A 19,809-nucleotide genomic window follows, 5' to 3' on the forward strand; every position below is an offset into this window, starting at 1 on the left:
AATAGAGACGAGGTTTCACCATATTGGCCAGGCTGGTCTTGAACTCCTGACCTCAGGTGATCCACCCACCTCAGCCTCCCAAAGTGCTGAGTGAGATTACAGGTATGAGCCACCATACCTGGCCTTTTTTTTTTTTTTTTGAGAGAGAGTCTTGCTCTGTTGCCCGGGCTGGGCTGGAGTGCAGTGGCGTGATCACGGCTCATTGCAATCTCCACCACCGGGGCTCAAGCCATCCTTCTGCCTCAGTCTCCCGAGTAGCTGGGACTCTAGGCACGTGCCACCACGCCTGGCTAATTTCTGTATTTTTTGTAGAGATGGGGTTTCACCCTGTTGCCCAGGCTGGTCACAAAATGAGCCACTTTTGAGTGACAGTGGAGAGGACTAACTGAAGTTCCTTGGCAGGGGGAAACAGCGGGAAACGGGGCGTGATGGGAGCTGGGCTGTAAGCTGAAGACCCAGGTTAGAGAAGCTTGCTCTTACCTAGACCAGAGATGCTGTGGTGTTGGGGGGATGGGGCCTGGGGTCCATCAGCTGCTGAAGAGAGGGGCTGGTGTCAGGCACCAAGAAATGCTTCTAGGAAAATGCATCCAGGCAGAGAAAGGGAGACCAGGGACAGAATCAGAACAGCAGGGGGTGGTTTGAGGGAAAATGGAAGACTCAGATTTAAGATTCAAGCCAAGGTAGGCTGGATTCAGTGGTTACTTAACCAAGACATCCTCAAGTGTCTTCTAAAATGTGGTGTGTTCCTCTCAGAATTCACCCCAGCTGGTCCAGTAAAGTGGCTTTTTCCCTAAATGGCAGACGGAGAGGAAAGGAGGAGGAAAGAGGGAGAGAGACCACTGTCCTAAGGTCATGAACTGAAGAAGATAAACCCTCCCATCTCTTGGGTTGTGCCAGCAGAGTTGGCAGAAACTACAGCCAAGAAGTCTTGTGTCTGGGCACCATCCTGGGACCCTTTCTGGCACTGTCGTGGTCTCATCGCCAGATGCATACTCCCCACGAGCCCAGGGACACCTCGTGCAGTGCCCCTAGGGTTACAGGTGGTCCTTCTCTTCCCTGGCCATCACCCACCCGGCGCTGCACGAACACCGGCTGAGCCTCCGCCATGTGCAAGGCCCGGAGCTGACTCCGTTTCCGTGGACCATTTTCTTTGCTTTCTTTCTTTTCTTTTATCTTTCTTTCTTTCTTTCTTTCTTTCTTTCTTTTTTTTTGAGATGGCGTCTCGCTCTGTCGCCCAGGCTGGAGTGCAGTGGTGTGATCTTGGCTCACTGCAACCTCCACCTCCCAGGTTCAAGCGATTCTCCTGCTTCAGCCTCCTGAATAGCTGGGATTACAGGTACCCACCACCATGCCTGGCTAATTTTTTGTATTTTTAGTAGAGATGGGGTTTTACCATGTTGGCCAGGCTGGTCTCGAACTCCTGATCTCAGGTGATCCGCCCAGCTCGGCCTCCAAAAGCGCTGGGATTACAGGCATGAGCCACCGTGCCTGGCCCATTTTCTTTGCTTTGTCAATCCTCCTTCTGTGCCATCTCCACTCTCCTCTTTGTGTCCTCACTTTTTTTTTTCCATTAGCAGCTCTTTCCTCACCAGTGAGCTCCTCTTTCTGTACCTCTCCCTCGGCTCTCCCCACAAGCAGTCACGAATGTCACCAGCCCGAGGTGCATCATGAAAACCTAATTGCTGTAGTTGTTAATCACCATCCTGGGTGGCCCATCTGTGAGGGGCACAAGGCCCTGGCCAGGGTTGGGAGTAACAGAGAGAAAATGATGATCATTATGAAGTCTCGATAGCAAGGCCGTCTTTGCAGCCAGGCCTGCTTTTGAATTGGATGGGACACCAGCTGCCTTGGAGGGGGAAGCCTTCACCGGTGCCGGTCTTGTGTTTAGCTGGAGAAAGTCACAGACCTGGGCAGACCTGTTCTGCCATAAGCTGTAAACTCACAGTGTCTAAACTCAGCTGTGCCGTTTCTGCCTCCTGATCAGCTCTGCTTCACCCCATGAGACCACACCAGGCTTCCTCTGGGTGTCCAGGTGCCCCCTGCTCCAAGCCCCAACTTACCGCATCCACCCCCTATTCTGCACCTGGCCTCACTTCCTACTTCAGTAATGTGTGAATGATAAACAGGCCAGGTGCAGTGGCTCATGCCTGTAATCCCAGTACTTTGTGAGGCCAAGGTGGGAGGATCATTTGAGGCCAGGAATTCGAGACCAACCTGGGCAACGTAGCAAGACCTCATCGCTATAAAAATAAAAAAAATTAGCTGGGCATGGTGGTACATACCTGTAGTCCCAGCTACTTGGGAGGCTAAGATAGGAGGATCGCTTGAACTCAGGGGTTTGAGACTGCAGTGAACTAGGCTTGCGCCACTGTACTTCCAGTATGGGCAGCAGAGAGAGACCCTGCCTCTAAAACAAAAACAAAAACAAAAACAAAAGAATGGAAACCAGAGACTGCTTGCACTCATGTTCCCTGATGCCCAGAAAAAGCCCACCTGCAGGACAAGAGAAAGAGACCAGCACCCAGAAGGATAAAGAAGGACGTGGTGATGTTTGTGTTCCTGGATCCAGCTACCCTGAGACAAGCACTACCCTTGCCCGCTCTGGTTCTGGTTGCTTTCTGACATTGACCATAGGAAGTACTCTGATTAATGCATGTGAAACTCATTGTCCCCCATCATGAGGTGGCTGTGATATTACAGGAGGTCATCTAAATGAAGTCCTTAGTGAGCTCACTCCATTGTAGCTTCAAACACTGCTGCTGGTCCCTGCCCAGCACGTCCCCAGCACACAGTCCAGCCATGCCTTCAATGCCTCACCTCAGTCAGTGCCTCATCATCATTCATCTGGGCCACCTGGCTGGCGATCCTAAAGCCATGTGCCTTTACTTTATTTCTTATTTTATTTTTTATTTTTTGAGACAGGGTCTCATTCTGTCACCCAGCTGATGTACAGTGGTGTGATTACAGCTCACTGCAGCCTCGAACTCCTGGGGCTCAAGTGATCCCTCCACCTCAGCTTCCCAAGTGTCTGGGACCACAGGTGCACGCCACCACATCCAGCTCATTTTTGTACTTTTTGTAGACACGACGTCTTGCCATGTTGTCCAGGCTGGTCCCGAACTCCTGGACTCAAGGGATCCTCCAGCCTCATCCTCCCAAAGCACTGGGATTACTGGCATGAGCCACTGCACCCAGCCTTTATTTGTAACACTGCCCATGCCAGGCCCGGTCCATGTGTCCCACACAATATCTCTCGGATCATTCCTTTCTCTTCATTCTACCTGTCCCAGTCCTAGTAGAAGCCTTTCATTCACGTGTTCAACAAACCTTACAGAGGCCCAGTGATAGGCCAGGAAGTGTGCTGACACTGCAGACAGGTCAGTGAGCGGAGCAGATACTGTACCCTGACACTGTTCCTCTGTCCCCGCCCTTGCTGAGCACCTGTCACACTAAATGTCATCACACACCACTTTTATGTTACTCTTCTTCTTAATAACATTCCTTGGCTCCCTACTTCCTACCTCTTCAAATCTTAGTGTCTCTGTTTGGCCTCCAAAAGTCCTCCACAATCTGCCTCCAGATAATAAGAATAATGATAGCATTAATAGTGGTAGCAGAAGCAGCTATCATTTGTGACCTTCTTATTACGAGGCAGAAAATGCGCTGAATGCTTTATAAGCATTTACTCATTTAAAGCCTCACAACCAGGGGTGAAATTCTACATACTCAGCGCAGGCACCAACCGATCAGAGTGAATGCTGCCTGCCATGCCGTGCCGTGCCAGGCATACCAGCATACCAACTGAATCTGGTTCTGTTCACAGTCATCCTGAAAGGTGGGTTTTATGATCCCTGGCTGAAAAGTGTGAGCTGGCTGGGTGCGGTGGCTCACGCCTGTAATCCCAGCACTTTGGGAGGCTGAGGCGGGTGGATCACCTCAGAGTTTGAGACCAAATTAGCCAACATGATGAAACCCTGTCTCTACTAAAAGTACAAAAATTAGCTGGGTGTGTAGCGGGTGCCTGTAATCTCAGCTACTCTGAGGCTGAGGCAGGAGAATCACTTGAACCTGGGTGTCGGAGATTGCAGTGAGCCGAGATCGCGCCACTGCACTCCAGCCTGGGTGACAGAGTGAGACTCCATCTAAAAAAAAAAAAAAAAAAAAAAACCATAAATAAATAAAATGTATGAGCTGACACTCAGAAAGGTGAAGGGTCTCACCCAGAGTCACACAGTTGATAAACACCAGCCTTCCAACCCAGGAACCTCTGACTCTGAAGCCTCCATTTCACTCTCTAAATCCCCATCACACAACCCTTTCTCTGGTGACACCAGGTCTTTCCCTGCAATGCAAATGGGCCACAGTCCTGTTTATCTCCTCCATTCCTTCCTTCCACTGGATGAGGCTCGCGCCTTCAGTCATCACCTATGCAATATGAGGGGACTGCCATGGGGGCAGGGATTGTGTCATCCCTGTTCACTGTGATATCCCCAGCACCTGGCACCTTACCTGGAACAGAGTTGATGTTCAGCAAATATCTGTTGAATGATCAGTATGAGGGTGACAGAGGTGTGGACTTCACTGGAAGGAGCTCCCAGGTGTCACTTATGAGTGAAAGTGTGCCTCCTTTATTGTGGGTTTGTTTTTTTTTTTGTTTTTTTTGAGACAGAGTCTCGCTCTGTCGCCCAGGCTGGAGTGCAGTGGCACGATCTTGGCTGTCTGCAAGCTCCGCCTCCCAGGTTCACACCATTCTCCTGCCTCAGCCTCCCGAGTAGCTGGGACTACAGGCACCCACCACCACGCCCGGCTATTTTTTTTTGTATTTTTAGTAGAGATGGAGTTTCACCGTGTTAGCCAGGATGGTCTCGATCTCCTGACATCGTGATCTGCCCGCCTCGGCCTCCCAAAGTGCTGGGATTACAGGCGTGAGCCACCATGCCCGGCTATTGTGGGTTTTAAAACAAGAAGGGACCCAAGCATTCTGGCATGGGGGCCCCCTGGCTCTGGAGGCACGATGAGGCTGTCTGACCTCCTGCTGTTCCAAGCAGAACACCAGTTCCAGTGCTGGAAAGCATGGATGGAAGGCAGCCATGCTGGCCCCACAGGCCAGGAAATGCTGTGGCCGAACATGCTGAGCCCCCATCACCACCACCTGCCCCGCCATCCCTCTTCCTTCTGCTTCTCCAAACGTACTCATCTCATTCATTCATCCAATCAGTCACTCAACAGTTATTGAGTGCCTGTTCTGAGCCAGGCAGGTGCTACGTCACAGCACGAGAAAGTCAATGGTACAAAGATTCAAGACACAGCCCCTGCCCTCTGCAGCACAAAGTCCCAAGGGAGAGGCAGATACGTAAGTGGACAGTGATGACACCATGTGATAAGCACGGCAGGAGGGGTCAGTGTGGGTGCCGGGGGATTGTAGGAGGGCCCTTTCTGTGCCATCTGGAAAGGATGTGGAGGTTTTCGAAAGAATCAAGGGCTGATTTCACATTCAAGATTCTGCAATGTTGCGAGTTGCAATGGTGTTTGCGGTGGTGGTGAATGTTTGTTGTTTGTGGTGGTGGTTAATGTTTAATATTCACCTCAGCCACCAAAACAGGTCTGAATTTCAACACGGCACTCAGAGATCCTTCACTCCCCACAGAGCAGCAGCTTTTGGAGTCAGGGGAAGTCTGGGTTCCAATCCCAGCTCTGTGATTTCGAGCTCTGAAACTTTCCAAACCTGTTTCCTTCTCTGCCTTTCAGGGTTGCAGGGGTTAAATGGATAGCATTAATCACCTTCCTTTCACAGGCTGTTAGCACTCAATCAAACCTGCTTCTCCCGCTCAAAGATGTTTAAGACCCAGGCAAGTCACACCCGACAGAACCTCAAGAGACAGGGAATAATACCAAGGGGTACCTCCACACCATGTCCCCCACTGCCCTGAAGGAGAATGCCTCTAAGCTTAGCAAAAACAAGCTTGAATTTTTGCTCACATGAACTTTTCTACAAAAGCAATAAATCAAAGAAAAGAGTTTAGGAACAGATTAGAGCAGACTCAGACGGGCTCAGGTTCCATTACCCGCCCCCGCCCCGCAGGGCGCTGCTCACTGCTGGACTCCGAGAGCCCAGCTGGCTTTTCTCCTCCAAGATTCTCCATGGACCACCCCCGACAAACACGTCACCACCCTGGCCAGCACTGAGCACAGTGGGTGGAAGGAAGAGAGCAGGGCTTTGGGGAACCTCCAGCCCAGGGTTTCGCCACCAGCGCCCCGTGTGACCTTGGGCAAGTCATGTCACCTCTCAGGACCTCCGTAGTTTCATCTAAAGACGAGCATTAACACCTAGGTCAGTGGGCGGGAGGTGTGGACTTAGTGTTGTGGAAGCCTCAGTAAGGTGCCAGACATATCGGAGGCTGGGAAAGCACGAACCCTCTCCCTGCCTGCACCCCAGGACTGTTGATGTTTTTGATTTACGGCCTCCCCTTCCTGCCTCCCATCCAACTTCCTTCCTCATCCCAGTCCTCTAAGCATTGAAAGACCCTGGATTTAAGCCACATTTGAGCACGGTCTGGGGCAGTCGGCAGGGTAGGAACATTCCAGCGGAGACTGGGGGAAGAAGGGACAGAGCCGCGCTCTTGCCACTGCCTGTGCCTCTGCGCCTCTTCCTGTACATCTTCCTCTGACCCACCACCAAGGCTGCTGGGCTGGGGGACCCTGGGGTGCCCGCCTTTACCTTTGAAGATTCTCCCCTCCTGGGTGAGCAGGGCAGCCCCCACAGGAAAGTGACTGTAGGGGCAGTAGGCTGACTTCTTGGCCTCCTGGGAGCAAACCAGCAGCTGCTGGACACACTCAGGCTTCAGGGTGCAGGCGGGACGCTTCTGGGCCATGTTGGTACCCCGGGCAGGCAGCAGAGCAGCGGAAACAGGAGCTCCGGCCAGCCTGGGCTGGGGCCCCAGACACGATTGCAGCTCCTCCCCCTGGGTGTGTCCCTGCAGCCAGACCGCAGGCTCTCAGGTACACAGCTTTCAGGATGCAGGGTCTAGGAGAGGAGCCTCCCATGGTTTGGACTCAGCAGGTGTGGTGTAAGACAGTGCCTGCATGTGCTTCACATTCTCCCTTAGGAACCACTCTCGCTGGTGGACACACTGAGGGGTGGGTCAGAAGGTGGTGCCACGCTACTGGAAGGGGAAGCTACTGGGTGGGGCAGTGTGAGATCTCAAAGGTCCAAGCTCCAAGGGCTGACAGTCCTCACTTTGTTAAATCACTTTTTCTCTCCTTCACTGAGGGAAGGGCTGAGGCTGAAAGGGCAGGGCTGGGGCAGCCACTGCGGCATCCCGAGGCAGGAGGCATGAACAAGCTGCAGTATGACTGAGAACTTCTTTATTTTCACCCATTTTCCTTCCAACTTCTCTTTGCCCTAGCCCAGAATTAAAAAGTGTCTCAGCTGCTGGGTGTGGTGGCTCACTTTAGGAGGCTGAGGCAGGAGGACTGCTTGAGCCCAGGAGTTTGAGAACAGCCTTGGCAATATGGCAAAACCCTGTCTCTACAAAAAATACAAAAATTAGCTGGGGATGGTGGCATGTGCCTGTAGTCCTAGCTACTTGGGAAGCTGAGGTGGGAGGATGGCTTGAACCCAGGAGGGAGAGGCTGCAGTGAGCTCAGATTGCACCACTGCATTCCAGCCTGGGTGACAGAGAGCCAGACCCTGTCTCAAAAAAAAAAAAAAAAAAAAAAAAGTATCTCAATTGGAGGGTGGAGTTAACCGTTGAGATTATTTACTCAGGCCCCCTCATTGTTTTGTTGGCAAAATAGATATTGGTGTTGGTGGTAAAGAAATGTGTTTGCATCCTGGTTCTACTACTTTCCATGTGTACAAGCTTTGGCAGGTCACTTGACCTCCCTGAGCCACAGTTTCCTCATGTCAACAGCAGAGATAGTAATAATCCCTGTTCTAGATCCTGAGACTGTAGAAGAGCTCCAGCTTTGGAGTTTAGTAAACCATGGTTTGAATTCCATTCCTGCCATTTATTAGCCATATGACATTGGGAAGGTCACACACCATCTCCCTAAGCCTCAGTGTCCTCATCTGCAAAATGGGTGCACTAACATGATTTCACTTCCAGAGTTGTCATGAGGATTGAATGAGATAATGCGTGTACAATGGGTGTGGCTGGAGAGTCTGGTGACGTTATGATGTGAACATCATTTGTGACTCCACACAAACTGGGTTATTGTCATTAAGTGACTCAGCCAAGATCACATAGGGCAGAACTCCAGCTAGAGTGGCCAAAGACATCCAACTGTTTCCACACCCCTGGCCAGCAGGAGAGTTTGGATGGGGAATGGGGAAAGGGCAGGGGGAAAGGCAGGGGAAAGGAGGAGAAAACAAGGCAGTATCTCGTGTCCTGCATGCTGGCTTCTCTGTGTCCCAGACTTGGAGCTCTCAGCCATATGTGGACATCGCAGACACCCAGCTGGGCCGCTGAAGAGTTGGGTAAAGTTTGCTTCCTTTCCTCCTTGCCTCTTCTCCCTTCAGATCCCCTCCGCTCCCACTGCATCCAGCCCTCAGAGAGGCAGCCTATTGCCTCCTGCTGGGGCTGAGGGCCTCTCCACCCATGCACTTTCCTACTGTCTCTATACCTTTGGCATCTAGAGCAGTTTCCTAGATCTCAGAGGGCCAAGGATGTCTCAGGACACTGTGTGCCCACTCAACGTAGGAATAATTCTAAAGCTTTTTCGGGCCAAGTATAATTACTACTGGGAAAAGAGTTGTAGTGCCCTGCTGGCCTGCCAGGCCTGTCAGAGACCTCAATAAGTCATCCCGTTCCTGTCCCCTGCCCTGTCTCAGTCTGCCCCACCCAGCCCTGCCCAGGCCTGGGACCGGCCTTCAGGACTCCTTGACTCCACAGTGCTAGGAGAACCTAGATGACCTCCCGAGCTACGTATGGCCCTTGGCACCTTCAAAGCTCTTTACCTGCACGTGGTCATACGTGAGGACAGCGCTGTATGGAGCGTGGGTGCCAGTGGTGGCTCTAGAATTCCTTTTTCTTTTTTGAGACAGAGTCTCACTCTGTTGCCTAGGCTGGAGTGCAGTGGCGCGATCTCGGCTCACTTCAACCTCCGCCTCCTGGGTTCAAGCAATTCTTGTGCCTCAGCCTCCCAAGTAGCCTGGGATTACAGGTGTGTGCCACCATGCCCAGGTAATTTTTTCTATTTTTACTAGAGATGGGGTTTTGCTGTGTTGGCCAGGCTGGTCTCAAACTCCTGGCCTCATGTGATCTGCCAGCCTTGGCCTCCCAAAGTCCTGGGATAACAGGTGTGAGCCACTGCACCTGGCCTAGAATTCCTAATGGAAGGGGCTTGGGGTGGTCATTTCGTTGGAAGGAGAAAGTGGGCTTGGAAACTTGCTTAGAGCTAAGTTACAAATCAATAATATGAATAGCACTTTCTAAACATGCTTTTATTTTTACTTTATGTAAAACTAAGAAAAGTTGGCTGGTTGCAGCGGCTCACACCTGTAATCCCAGTGCTTTGGGATGCCAGGGTGGGAGGATAACTTGAGATCAGGAGTTTGAGACCAGCCTGGACAACACAGCAAGACCCTATCTCAAAAAAAAAATCTGCTGGGCATGCTGGTGTGCACCTGTAATCCTAGCTACTCAGTAAACAGGCAGGAGGATCACCTGAGCCTAGGCGTTCGAGGCTGCAGCAAGCTGTGATTGCACCACTGTACCCCAGCTTGGGTAACATTATGTTATGAGACCCTGTCTCAAAAAAAAAAAAAAAAAAAGAAAGAAAGAAAGAAAGAAAAATTAAGAAAAGTTAATTGCCCAGCTGAAAGAATAGAAAATCCATGGATAGTGTTTTGCATCGTGGTGGAGATTTTCAAGGGTCCAAAGCCCTCCCTAAACCCTGCTCCCACACCTTCACACCATGAGATGAACCACCAGAGTCTTCATGTTAGAGTCTAGGTACCATGCACTCACTTATTCATTCAATGAATAGTTATTGATAATAGGAACTAACATTAATTTAGCTCTTTTTATGTGCCAGACCCTATGCTAAATATATTATTTGAATGATTTCATTTAATCCTCACCACCAGATAGAGATACTATTATTGCCCATATTTGACTGATGAGGACACTTGAGCTCATAGAGATCACAGCCTCAAAAAAGGATCTCAGGCTGGGTGTGGTGGCTCATGTCTGTAATCCCAGTGCTTTGGGAGGCTGAGGCTGGAGGATCGCTTGAGGCCAGGAGTTTGAGACCAGCGGGTGCAACATACTAAGACCCCATCTCTACGAAAATTTAAAAAAAATTAGCCAGGTATGGTGGCACATGCCTTTAGTCTCAGCTACTCAGGAGGCTGAGGTGGGAGGGTGGCTTGAACCCAGGAGTTCGAGGCTGCAGTGAACTATGATGTTGCCACTGCATTCCTGGGTGACAGAGCAAGATACTGTCTAATAATAATAATAATAATAATAATAATAGATCTTAAACCTGAGTTTGTCTGTCATCTGAATCCTGGGCTCTCATCCATCCCAGAATTCATAGGAGGAGCCAGTATAATGGATGGGCAAGGGGTGCAGGACTTGACATCAGACCCATCAGTTTAAATATTTTTTCTGCTACTTATCACCAGTGGTATCCCCGGGCAAGTGATTTGTGCCTCTTTCCTCATTGATGCAATGGGACAACACAAGGACCCATCTCTGGTGGATCATGGTTTTATTCTGCTCAGGAAGGCTTCCCATCTCTTTTGTTTTATTTTGGTTCTTTTAGGCAAGACCTCTTGGTGGGCTGCCAATCATTGTGCTTCCACCCCATGAGCAGGTACAAGCAGTTGACACAGGATGCGCCAATCAGAGACCTCGCTTTTCTGCTGAGTCAGTGGGAATGTTGGTTTTTCCCATTGTGGTTGCTAAGTAGGAAGATAGAACTGTTGCTGGCAGCTAGCTTCCCCCTCTTTGTAGAGTGAGCTTGCTTGCAGAATGAAGCCTGATGGAGAGAAACAGAGCTGAGAGATGGAGGGAAAGAACCCCAATTGCTCAATGAGTGTCTGGATCCAGCCATGCCTGAAGGCATGTTTCTAGATTTTCCTTTAATTGAACTAGTACAATTCACTTCTATCTTAAAGTTGTTTGAGTTTTGTTTCTGTCAATCCTGTGGCATCTAGAGGAACATATTACTTCTTAGGATTGTTGTAAAAATCAAGTGAGATAATATACATAAAGCTTTTAGCATGGCGAATGGCACATGGTAAGTGCTTAACAAGTGTTAGCACATGTTATAGCAAATAGTGTGTGCCAAGCCCTGTGTTCGGTACCAGAGAATCAGAGGTAGATGAGACTCGGTGCCTGCCTTGAGGATCTCACACTAGTGAAGGAGACAGATAAGCCAACAGACAGGCATAAAACACTATAAAATGAGATTAGGTACTGGGTCTCATAGCAATACAGAAAAACTATTGTTTGGAAGGAGTGGTGGAGTAGGTAGGTTAGGAAAAGCTTCCCAGATAACAAGAGGATAAAAGGAGTCCTTTTTATTTTATTCTATTTTTTTTTTTTTTTGAGATGGAGTCTTGCTCTGTCATCCAGGCTGGAGGGCAGTGGCATGATCTTGGCTCACTGCGACCTCCACCTCCTGGGTTCAAGCGATTCTCCTGCCTCAGCCTCCCGAATAGCTGGGATTACAGGTGTGTGCCACCACGCCTCACTAATTTTTTGTATTTATTTTAGTAGAGACGGGGCTTCACCATGTTAGCCAGGATGATCTTGATCTCCTGACCTTGTGATCTGCCCCCTGCCTCGGCTTCCCAAAGTGCTGAGATTACAGGCGTAAGCCACTGCACCCAGCCCAAAAGGAGTCTTAAATGATGGGTGGCTGTTCATATTGGACAACGTGGGTACAGCAAATACTGTCGGAGCCTCACCCACACCCCCTTAGCCATCCCAGATGTCACCTCCAGCTTTAACGGATAGTTCCTAAACATACCCATGGCTTCTTACCTGAAGCATTCCCTGGGCATATGAGTCTGCTCAGCCCATGCATAGGGTAGATCGGGTAGGCCAGAAATGTCAGGGAGTAACACTCCCTGGAAGGATTATGATCCATAATATATCAAGAATTCTTTTTTTTTTTTTTTTTTTTTTGAGACAGAGTCTCCCTCTGTTGCCCAGGCTGGAGTGTAGTGGCGGGCGCAATCTCCGCTCACTGAAAGCTCCGCTTCCTGGGTTCACGCCATTTTCCTGCCTCAGCCTCCCGAGTAGCTGGGACTACAGGCGCCCGCCACCACGCCTGGCTAATTTTTTTGTATTTTTAGTAGAGACGGGGTTTCACCGTGTTAGCCGGGATGGTCTCGATCTCCTGACCTCATGATCCGCCCGCCTCGGTCTCCCAAAGTGCTGGGATTACAGGTGTGAGCCACCGCGCCCGGCAATATATCAAGAATTCTTAAAACCAGTAAGAAAAGACAAACATCCCAACAGAAAAGTAAGCAAAAGACTTGAACAGATATTTTACAGAAGAGATGGGGATGGAAAAAACTTCTCTACAAACTTTCGCTTCTTCAAACTTGGCTGCATAAAAATTAAGGAGTTTTGTTTGATGAAGGATTTCATGAACAAAGCCAGTAGAATGTTGAAAAAAACAGGAAACAAAGATCTTTTCGGCTGGGCTCAGTGGCTTGCACCTGTAATCCTAGCACTTTGGGAGTCCAAGGTAGGAGGATCGCTTGAGGCCAGGAGTTCCAGATCAGCCTGTGCAACATGCCGAAACCCCATCTCTACAAAAAATACAAAAAATTAGCCAGGTGTGGTGGCACACGCCTGTAATCACAGCTACTCAGGAAGCTGAGGTGAGAGGATGGCTTGAGCCTAGGGAGGTTGAGGTTGCAGTGAGCCATGATTGAGCCACTGCACTCTAACCTGGGTGACAGAGTTGAGACTCGGTCTCAAAAACAAACAAACAAACAAAACTCTTTTCGATGGCTGGAATGATCGCAAATGATTAATATAGTGACTATGTAAGGGACGCATGACAAATCAACAAGAAAAAGACAAGGAACTCCATAGGGAGATGGTCAAAGGATATGGATGGGCAATTTACAGTAAGGGAGGTATCTGTACAACATTTTAAAATATTCACAGAGATGAAATTAAGACAGTGAGATGTCACTTTTCACTCATCAGAATGGCAAAAAGAAAAAAAAGTTGGATAATGATAAGGGTTGGCAAAGATGAGGAGAGACTTGAGCCCTCCTCACTGCTGCTGGGATTTCGAACCGGTATAACCTTGTGGAGAGCAACTTAGCAGGGCTCAGTGAAATGAGGTATGCGCTTACCTTGAGATTCAGTGATTCCAGCCCTAGGTCAACAGAGAAACTCTTACCTGTATCCATAAGAAAATCTGAATGAAGATATATTTTGAAAAGTTTTATTTATTATTATTATTATTATTTTTTTGAGACGAAGTCTCACTCACTCTGTCATTCAGGCTGGAGTGCTGTGGTGCAATCTTCACTCACTGCAACCTCTGCCTCCCTGGCTCAAGCGATTCTCTTGCCTCAGCCTCCCAAGTAGCTGGGACTACAGGCACGTGCCACTATGCCCGGCTGATTCTTTGCATTTTTACTAGAGACAGGGTTTTGCCATGTTGGCCAAGCTGATCTCAAACTAATGACCGCAGGTGATCCACCCACCTCAGCCTCCCAGAGTGCTGGGATTAGAGGCATGAGCCACCCCTCCTGGTATCAAAAGTTTTAAGGTTTTACTTTTCACTTTTAAGTCTTTCATTCATCTGGAATTAATTTTTATTAATTCGGGTATAAGGCAGGGATCCAATTTAGTTTTTTTCCATATGGATATCGAATTATTTCAGCACTATTAATTGAATACTCCCTCCTTTCCCCAGAGATCTACAATGCCAGCTATGTTAAATTTCAAATTTCTATATGAGTGAGAATGATTTTGGACTCTCCATTCTGTTCCACTGGTGAATTTGTTCATTCCTACACGTATACCATACTATCTTTATTATTATAGTTTAACAATAAGTCTTGATTTCTGGAGATGTATCTCCCCGTTGGGCTTTTGCTCTTCTATGTAAATTTTAGAATCAGTTTTTCAATTTCCATTGAAAACCATCTTATCTTGCCTCTGGAGGAGTTTGTTGGAATAGTCCATTTCTTGATATTTTGGTAGGATTTTTTTTCTGTAAAACCATCTGAGCCTGGTGTTTTCTTTTAAGAAAAAAAAAAAAAACTAAACTATTGGCTGGGTGCAATGGCTCACACCTGTAATCTCAGCATTTTGGGAGGCTGAGGTGGGAGGATCCCTTGAGCAGGAATTTGAGACCAGCCTGGGCAACATAATGAGACCTCTTCTCTACAAATAAGTAACTAAATAAATAATTAATATCTAATCTAAATTGTCAATATAATGTTTTTAAAAATTGTAGGGCTATTCAGATTTTCTATTTTTTCTCAAGTCAGTTTTAGTAAACAAGTTGTGGCCTATTTTTAAAATTTGTTCATTTCATCTAAATTTTCAAAATTATTGACATAAAATTACATATGATATTCTATTCTTATTTTTGAAATCTCTGATATATTGGTCTTTATCTGTGACTTAACACATAGTTGATCTTTGCAAATGTTCCATAGGTATAAGAAAATTTGTGTATTTTTAGGTTTGTTGGGCATAAAGCTCTATATAGTATTTAGAACTTATTAACCATGCTCTTCAAAAAACAATATCTCGGCCGGGTGCGGTGGCTCACGCCTGTAATCCCAGCACTTTGGAAGGCCAAGATGGGCAGATCACGAGGTCAGGAGATCGAGACCATCCTGGCTAGCACGGTGAAACCCCGTCTCTACTAAAAATACAAAAAAAATAGCCGGGCGTAGTGGCGGGCGCCTGTAGTCCCAGCTACTCGAGAGGCTGAGGCAGGAGAATGGCGTGAACCCGGGGGGCGGAGCTTGCAGTGAGCCGAGATTGCGCCACTGCACTCCAGCCCGGGCGACAGAGCGAGACTCCGTCTCAAAAAAAAAAAAAAAAAAAGGAAGAGGGAACAGCTTGAACAATGGCTCAAGGCGCTGCCCACCCTATTTCTCCATAGATATTAATGATGGAATCTTTAAAATGTTGAAAGTATGTGGTCTTGTTCCAGGGCCTGCCGAGGAGGATGCTGGGGAGAGTTCCAGGCTATGGCAAGTCCCTGGGATTACAGGCATGCACCCCCACACCCGGCTAATTTTTGTATTTTTGACAGAGACGGGGTTTCATCATGTTGGCCAGGCTGGTCTTGAACTCCTGACCTCAGGTGATTTGCCTGCCTCGGCCTTCTGAAGTGCTGGGATTACAGGCATGAGTCACCATGCCCGGCCAAGCCCTTGTCCTTTAAAGAGAGGGGCTTCCTGCTCCCTGTGGGGTGAGGCTGTGAGGCATGGGTTGGGGATGGGTGCAGAGGGTCCCTTTGCCATACCAGCTGTGGGGTCAGGCAGGCAGGCCACGCCCTTGTAGGGCCCAGGACATGACATGCTCTCCTTCCCCAGCCTCCATGCTGAGGGACTTGCCAGGGGGTGGAGACCAGTGAGTGTGAGAGAGGGACTTTGAGAGGACCCTGGGTAGGGGCTCATCCCCGGGTGAGGAACAGCGATCTGTGAGGGGCCCTTCCTGCCAGCGAAGATTCCAAGATGGGTGTTTACACGGACCAGGTTCTGCCTGCAATGAAGCCCATCCCCAGATGAGACTCTCCCCTGGAATGGAGGATGGGCAGGTTGAAAAGGGCCCAGGGGGTGCCAATGAAAGGACCAAGACCCATATACAACAGGCCTGCTGTGCCCCTGCCTCCCTTAGAGAAAGGCCTGGTCCCTCTTCTTTTCTTCTACCCACTCCCCCCAGCTGAATGGTCCCCTGTCACTTCCTCCCCATCAGTCCTTTTAAACAACATTCCACCGAGATAGGGTGAGTGCGCCCCCTACTGGACCCCGGGGCCGTTCAGGGATGGAGGACGTGAGCTGCGGAAAGGAGCTAGGCATTCTGCCAAGTGCTGGCTTTGAGACAGTGCAGACTGCGGGGACCCGGCTCCCTCCTCTGGACCCCTGTTCCCTCCCCTAGTCTTCTTCCCTCGACGTTCCACACCCGATTTCTTTCAAATGTCCCTGCACAAGCTGTGGCTCCCAAGCCATCACTATCCCAATCACTTCTCCAGATCTGTGGGTGCTGAACTCCTTGCTGCCTCGGGGCCTTTGCACTTGCTGTTCCTGGAGCCGGGGAGGGTTTTCCCTGAAACACTTTCCTTCAGGGCTCACATCAAATGTCAGCTCCTCAGGAGGCCTTCTCTGACCACCCAGGCTGGGTCAGGGCCCCCACAGGTTGTTCTTTGGGCACTCAGGTTTTTCCTTTAAGGCCAAGTCATGACTTCAATTACAAATGAAGGAGGTAACAAGTAATTCAGAGTCAGTCTCCCCAGAGAGGCCTCTCCAACTTCATAAATGTAAGCTGGATCTTGACGGATGAGTCGTTTGGCAGGAGTTGAGCAGAGAAGAGCATGCCAAGAAGAGGGAACAGCTTGAATGATGGCTCAGAGGTGCTGTCAACTCTCTTTCCCTATAGATATGAATGAGAAAACACCCTATAGATAAGAATGTCAAAGGTATGGGGTCTCGTTCCAGGACTCGTGAAGGAGGATGCTGGGAAGAGCATCTTAGGGGTTACAGGGACTAGCACAGGGGTTCCGCTTTAGGTAGGAAGAATGGAGAAGGCCTTTTGGCCTGAGGAGGTGACAGTCCCATGCCCCAGTGTGCCTGCAGCTTCTCCCATGGTGCCTGCCTTTTCTACTGTTTAATAGACCATGTGCTGGAACAGGGACGAGAGACTGACTAAAGTTGGCTCCCTTGACCTCAGTCTCCCTCCAGCTTCCACCTCTTTTAGCTGCTCATAGTGAAATCCCCTCTCTCTGTCTCTGTTTCCTGTTTCCTTTCCTTTCTTTTTCTTTTTCTTTCTTTCTTTCTTTCTTTTTTTTTTTTTTTTTGAGACAGAGTCTCGCTCTGTCGCCCATAATGTGTTCCTGCTAAGGCTTTGATCCCCAGCAAGATGCTGAGATGGCTCTTGCTAAGATCTGACACCATCATTTGCAACTTTGAAGATTATCTGATGTGTCAACTCCCTGTTTCTTGTTTTCTTTCCACTTTCTCTTCCTTTCTTTCTTTCTTCCTTCCTCCTTCCCCTCTCCTCCCCTTCCCTTTCCTTCCTTTCCCTTCCCTTCTCCCCTCCCCTTCCCTTTCCTTCCCTTCCCTTCTCCCCCTCCCCTTCCCTCCCTTCCCCTCCTCTCCTTGCTTTCTTGCTTTCTTTCTTTGATAGTGCCTTGCTCTGTTGCCTAGACTGGAGTGCAGTGGCAAGATCATAGCTCAATGTTACTTCAAACTCCTGGGTTCAAGCATCTTCCCGCCTCAGCCTCCTAATGTTTTCTTTTCTTTACTGGGCTTCTAGGATGCCATGTTTTCCTGGTTTTCCTTCTACTTCTCTGTCTTCTCAATCCTTGCCTACCTTCTTTTCTGCTCAGCTACCAAAGAGGGCAGTGCCTCATAGCTCAGTCTTAAGGTCTCTTGGCTTCTGTCTACATTTGCTCCTTCTCTCCAAGGTGATCTCATCCACAATTATAGCTTGAGATGCCATTTTAGAATCATCATTCCTACACCTGTGTGCCTTGCTCTTGGAAGCTCTTGCATGGATCCAACTGTCCACTTGACCTCTGCACTTGGATGTCTAATTAGACTCTTAATGCAGGAAGATCTAAAGCAACTTCTGTTTCTCTTCTCACTCAACCCTGAACCTGTTCCCACCCCACCCCAGTCTATGCTTCAGCTAAAGGTATGACCAGTCACCCAGTTACTTGGGCTAGAAGTCGAGAAGTGCCCCTGAATGCCTTGTTTCCCTCACGCCCACATTCAATTTATCTCCATGCCCCGGCTCTACCTTCGAAACCTGTTTTGACCCATCAGTCAACAAGTGGATAAAGAAAATGTTTTATATATACATATATATATGAAAATGTGATATATATACATATATATAAATGTGATATATATACATATATAAATGTGATATATATATATATATAAATGTGGTATATATATACACACACACCATGGAATACTACTCAGCCATAAAAAGGAATGAAATAATGGCATTTGCAGCAACCTGGATGGAGTTGGAGACCATTATTCTAAGTGAATAACTCAAGAATGGAAAACCAAACATCTTATGTTCTCACTTCAAAGTGGGAGCTAAGCTATAAGGATGCAAAGGCGTGATACAATGGGGACTTGGGGGGAAGGGTGGGAGGGGGTGAGGGATAAAAGACTACACATTGGGTACAGTGTGCACTGCTCGGATGATGGGTGCACCAAAATCTCAGAAATCACCACTAAAGAACTTATTCATGTAACCAAACATCACCTGTTTCCCCAAAACTATTGAAATAAACAACAACAAAAAACAAACCTGTTTTGAATCCAGCCACTTGTCACCATCTTCAATGTTAGAGCCCTGGTCCAAGATACCATCATTTTTCACCTGGACCCTCTCAGGGGCTTGCTGACAGGTTCTCCTGCTTCCTCTCCTACTGCTTTTTCCACTATGGCATCCTCCTCCCAATCCTATCCTTTAAAAAGTGCCTGAGTGCGCTTTCCAAAACATGAATATCCCAGAGGTATCCCGACACCTAGACTGGAACCTCAAACCTTCATCATAGCCTGGCCCTGCCCGCCTCCATGGTCCCATCCCCTGTAAGTTTCCCACTGTCCACTATCCACATCTAGTCCCAAGGAGGTTTTAGACATATCAAGGTGAGTCTCATTATAGGATCTTTGCACAAGCTGCTCTTACTACCTGGATGTCTCTTCCCCGGTGTCTTCAAATAATACCACCTCCAAGAGGCCCTCCTTAACTGCACATCCCATCATTCATCACTGTTCCATTACCTGGCTCAATTTTCTTCAGGCGCTTATTGCTGTCTGGTAACATTAGTTATGGGTTTACCGTGTAACAATAGATGAATGTCTATCTTGTATCCTGCTTTGTCTGGGCAGCTAGATCTGTGTCTGGCACACAGTAGAGGCTCAAAAAACATACACAGAAAGAAGGGAGAGAGGAAACCCCCAAAGTGTAGTTTAGGGCAATCTCTGGGGCTCCATAAGAGACCAAAAAGCCCATACGACAGCTGCCAATCTTGGTTCCTTAATCTTAAATGACTCCTGATGGGAGTGGTGATTCACTATCTGGAATTCTTCTCTTCTCCCTACTCTTTCCTTCTTCGTTCTTAAGAGTAGTCAGACTAATGTCCACCCAAGGCAACTGTTAACCTCCCAAACCCACAGCCACTATAGATAGATTTAGTGTGACCTTACAGAATTCTCCAGTATCTATCATTTTATACTTGAGTAACTACAAAGGCCAACATAGAGAGTTCCAAAAATGAAGAAACTTGGCTCTAAATGATATAGTGACAATAATAACTATATTTTGGGGCTATTGTTTTGTGCCAAAAAAGATTTTAAATGCTTTCAATGCATTTCCTCATTCAATCCTCAGAAACGCTCCTTGAAGTTGTTGAATCAATTATCTGTTACTGCATAAAAAACCACCTTAAAATGTAGTGGCTTAAAAGAACAACTATTTTTTTGGCCCATAATTCTGTAGGCCAGCAATTTGGATTGGGCTCAGCTGGGTGGTTCATTCGCTGATCTCCCTGGGGTTGCTCATGTGCAATCATCCAGCAGCACAACTGGGGCTAAGATGGCCTCACTCATGTGTCTGG

The 19,809-nt window shown here is 48.3% G+C and overlaps 1 protein-coding gene across 1 annotated transcript in view; it reads right to left on the minus strand.

Moving 5' to 3' along the window:
• Positions 1 to 7,090, minus strand: part of CDA (cytidine deaminase) — a 29,336-nt gene extending 22,246 nt beyond the window's left edge. Inside the window, exon 1 of the mRNA XM_003814402.5 lies at positions 6,719 to 7,090. Within this exon, the coding sequence (XP_003814450.3) occupies positions 6,719 to 6,872 (154 nt within the window). The 5' untranslated portion in view covers positions 6,873 to 7,090. The remainder of the gene's footprint in view (positions 1 to 6,718) is intronic.
• Positions 7,091 to 19,809: the final 12,719 nt, after the last annotated feature.

Source organism: Pan paniscus, chromosome 1 (genome assembly GCF_029289425.2).
Source record: "Pan paniscus chromosome 1, NHGRI_mPanPan1-v2.0_pri, whole genome shotgun sequence".
In the NCBI taxonomy this organism is placed as follows: Eukaryota; Metazoa; Chordata; class Mammalia; order Primates; family Hominidae; genus Pan; species Pan paniscus.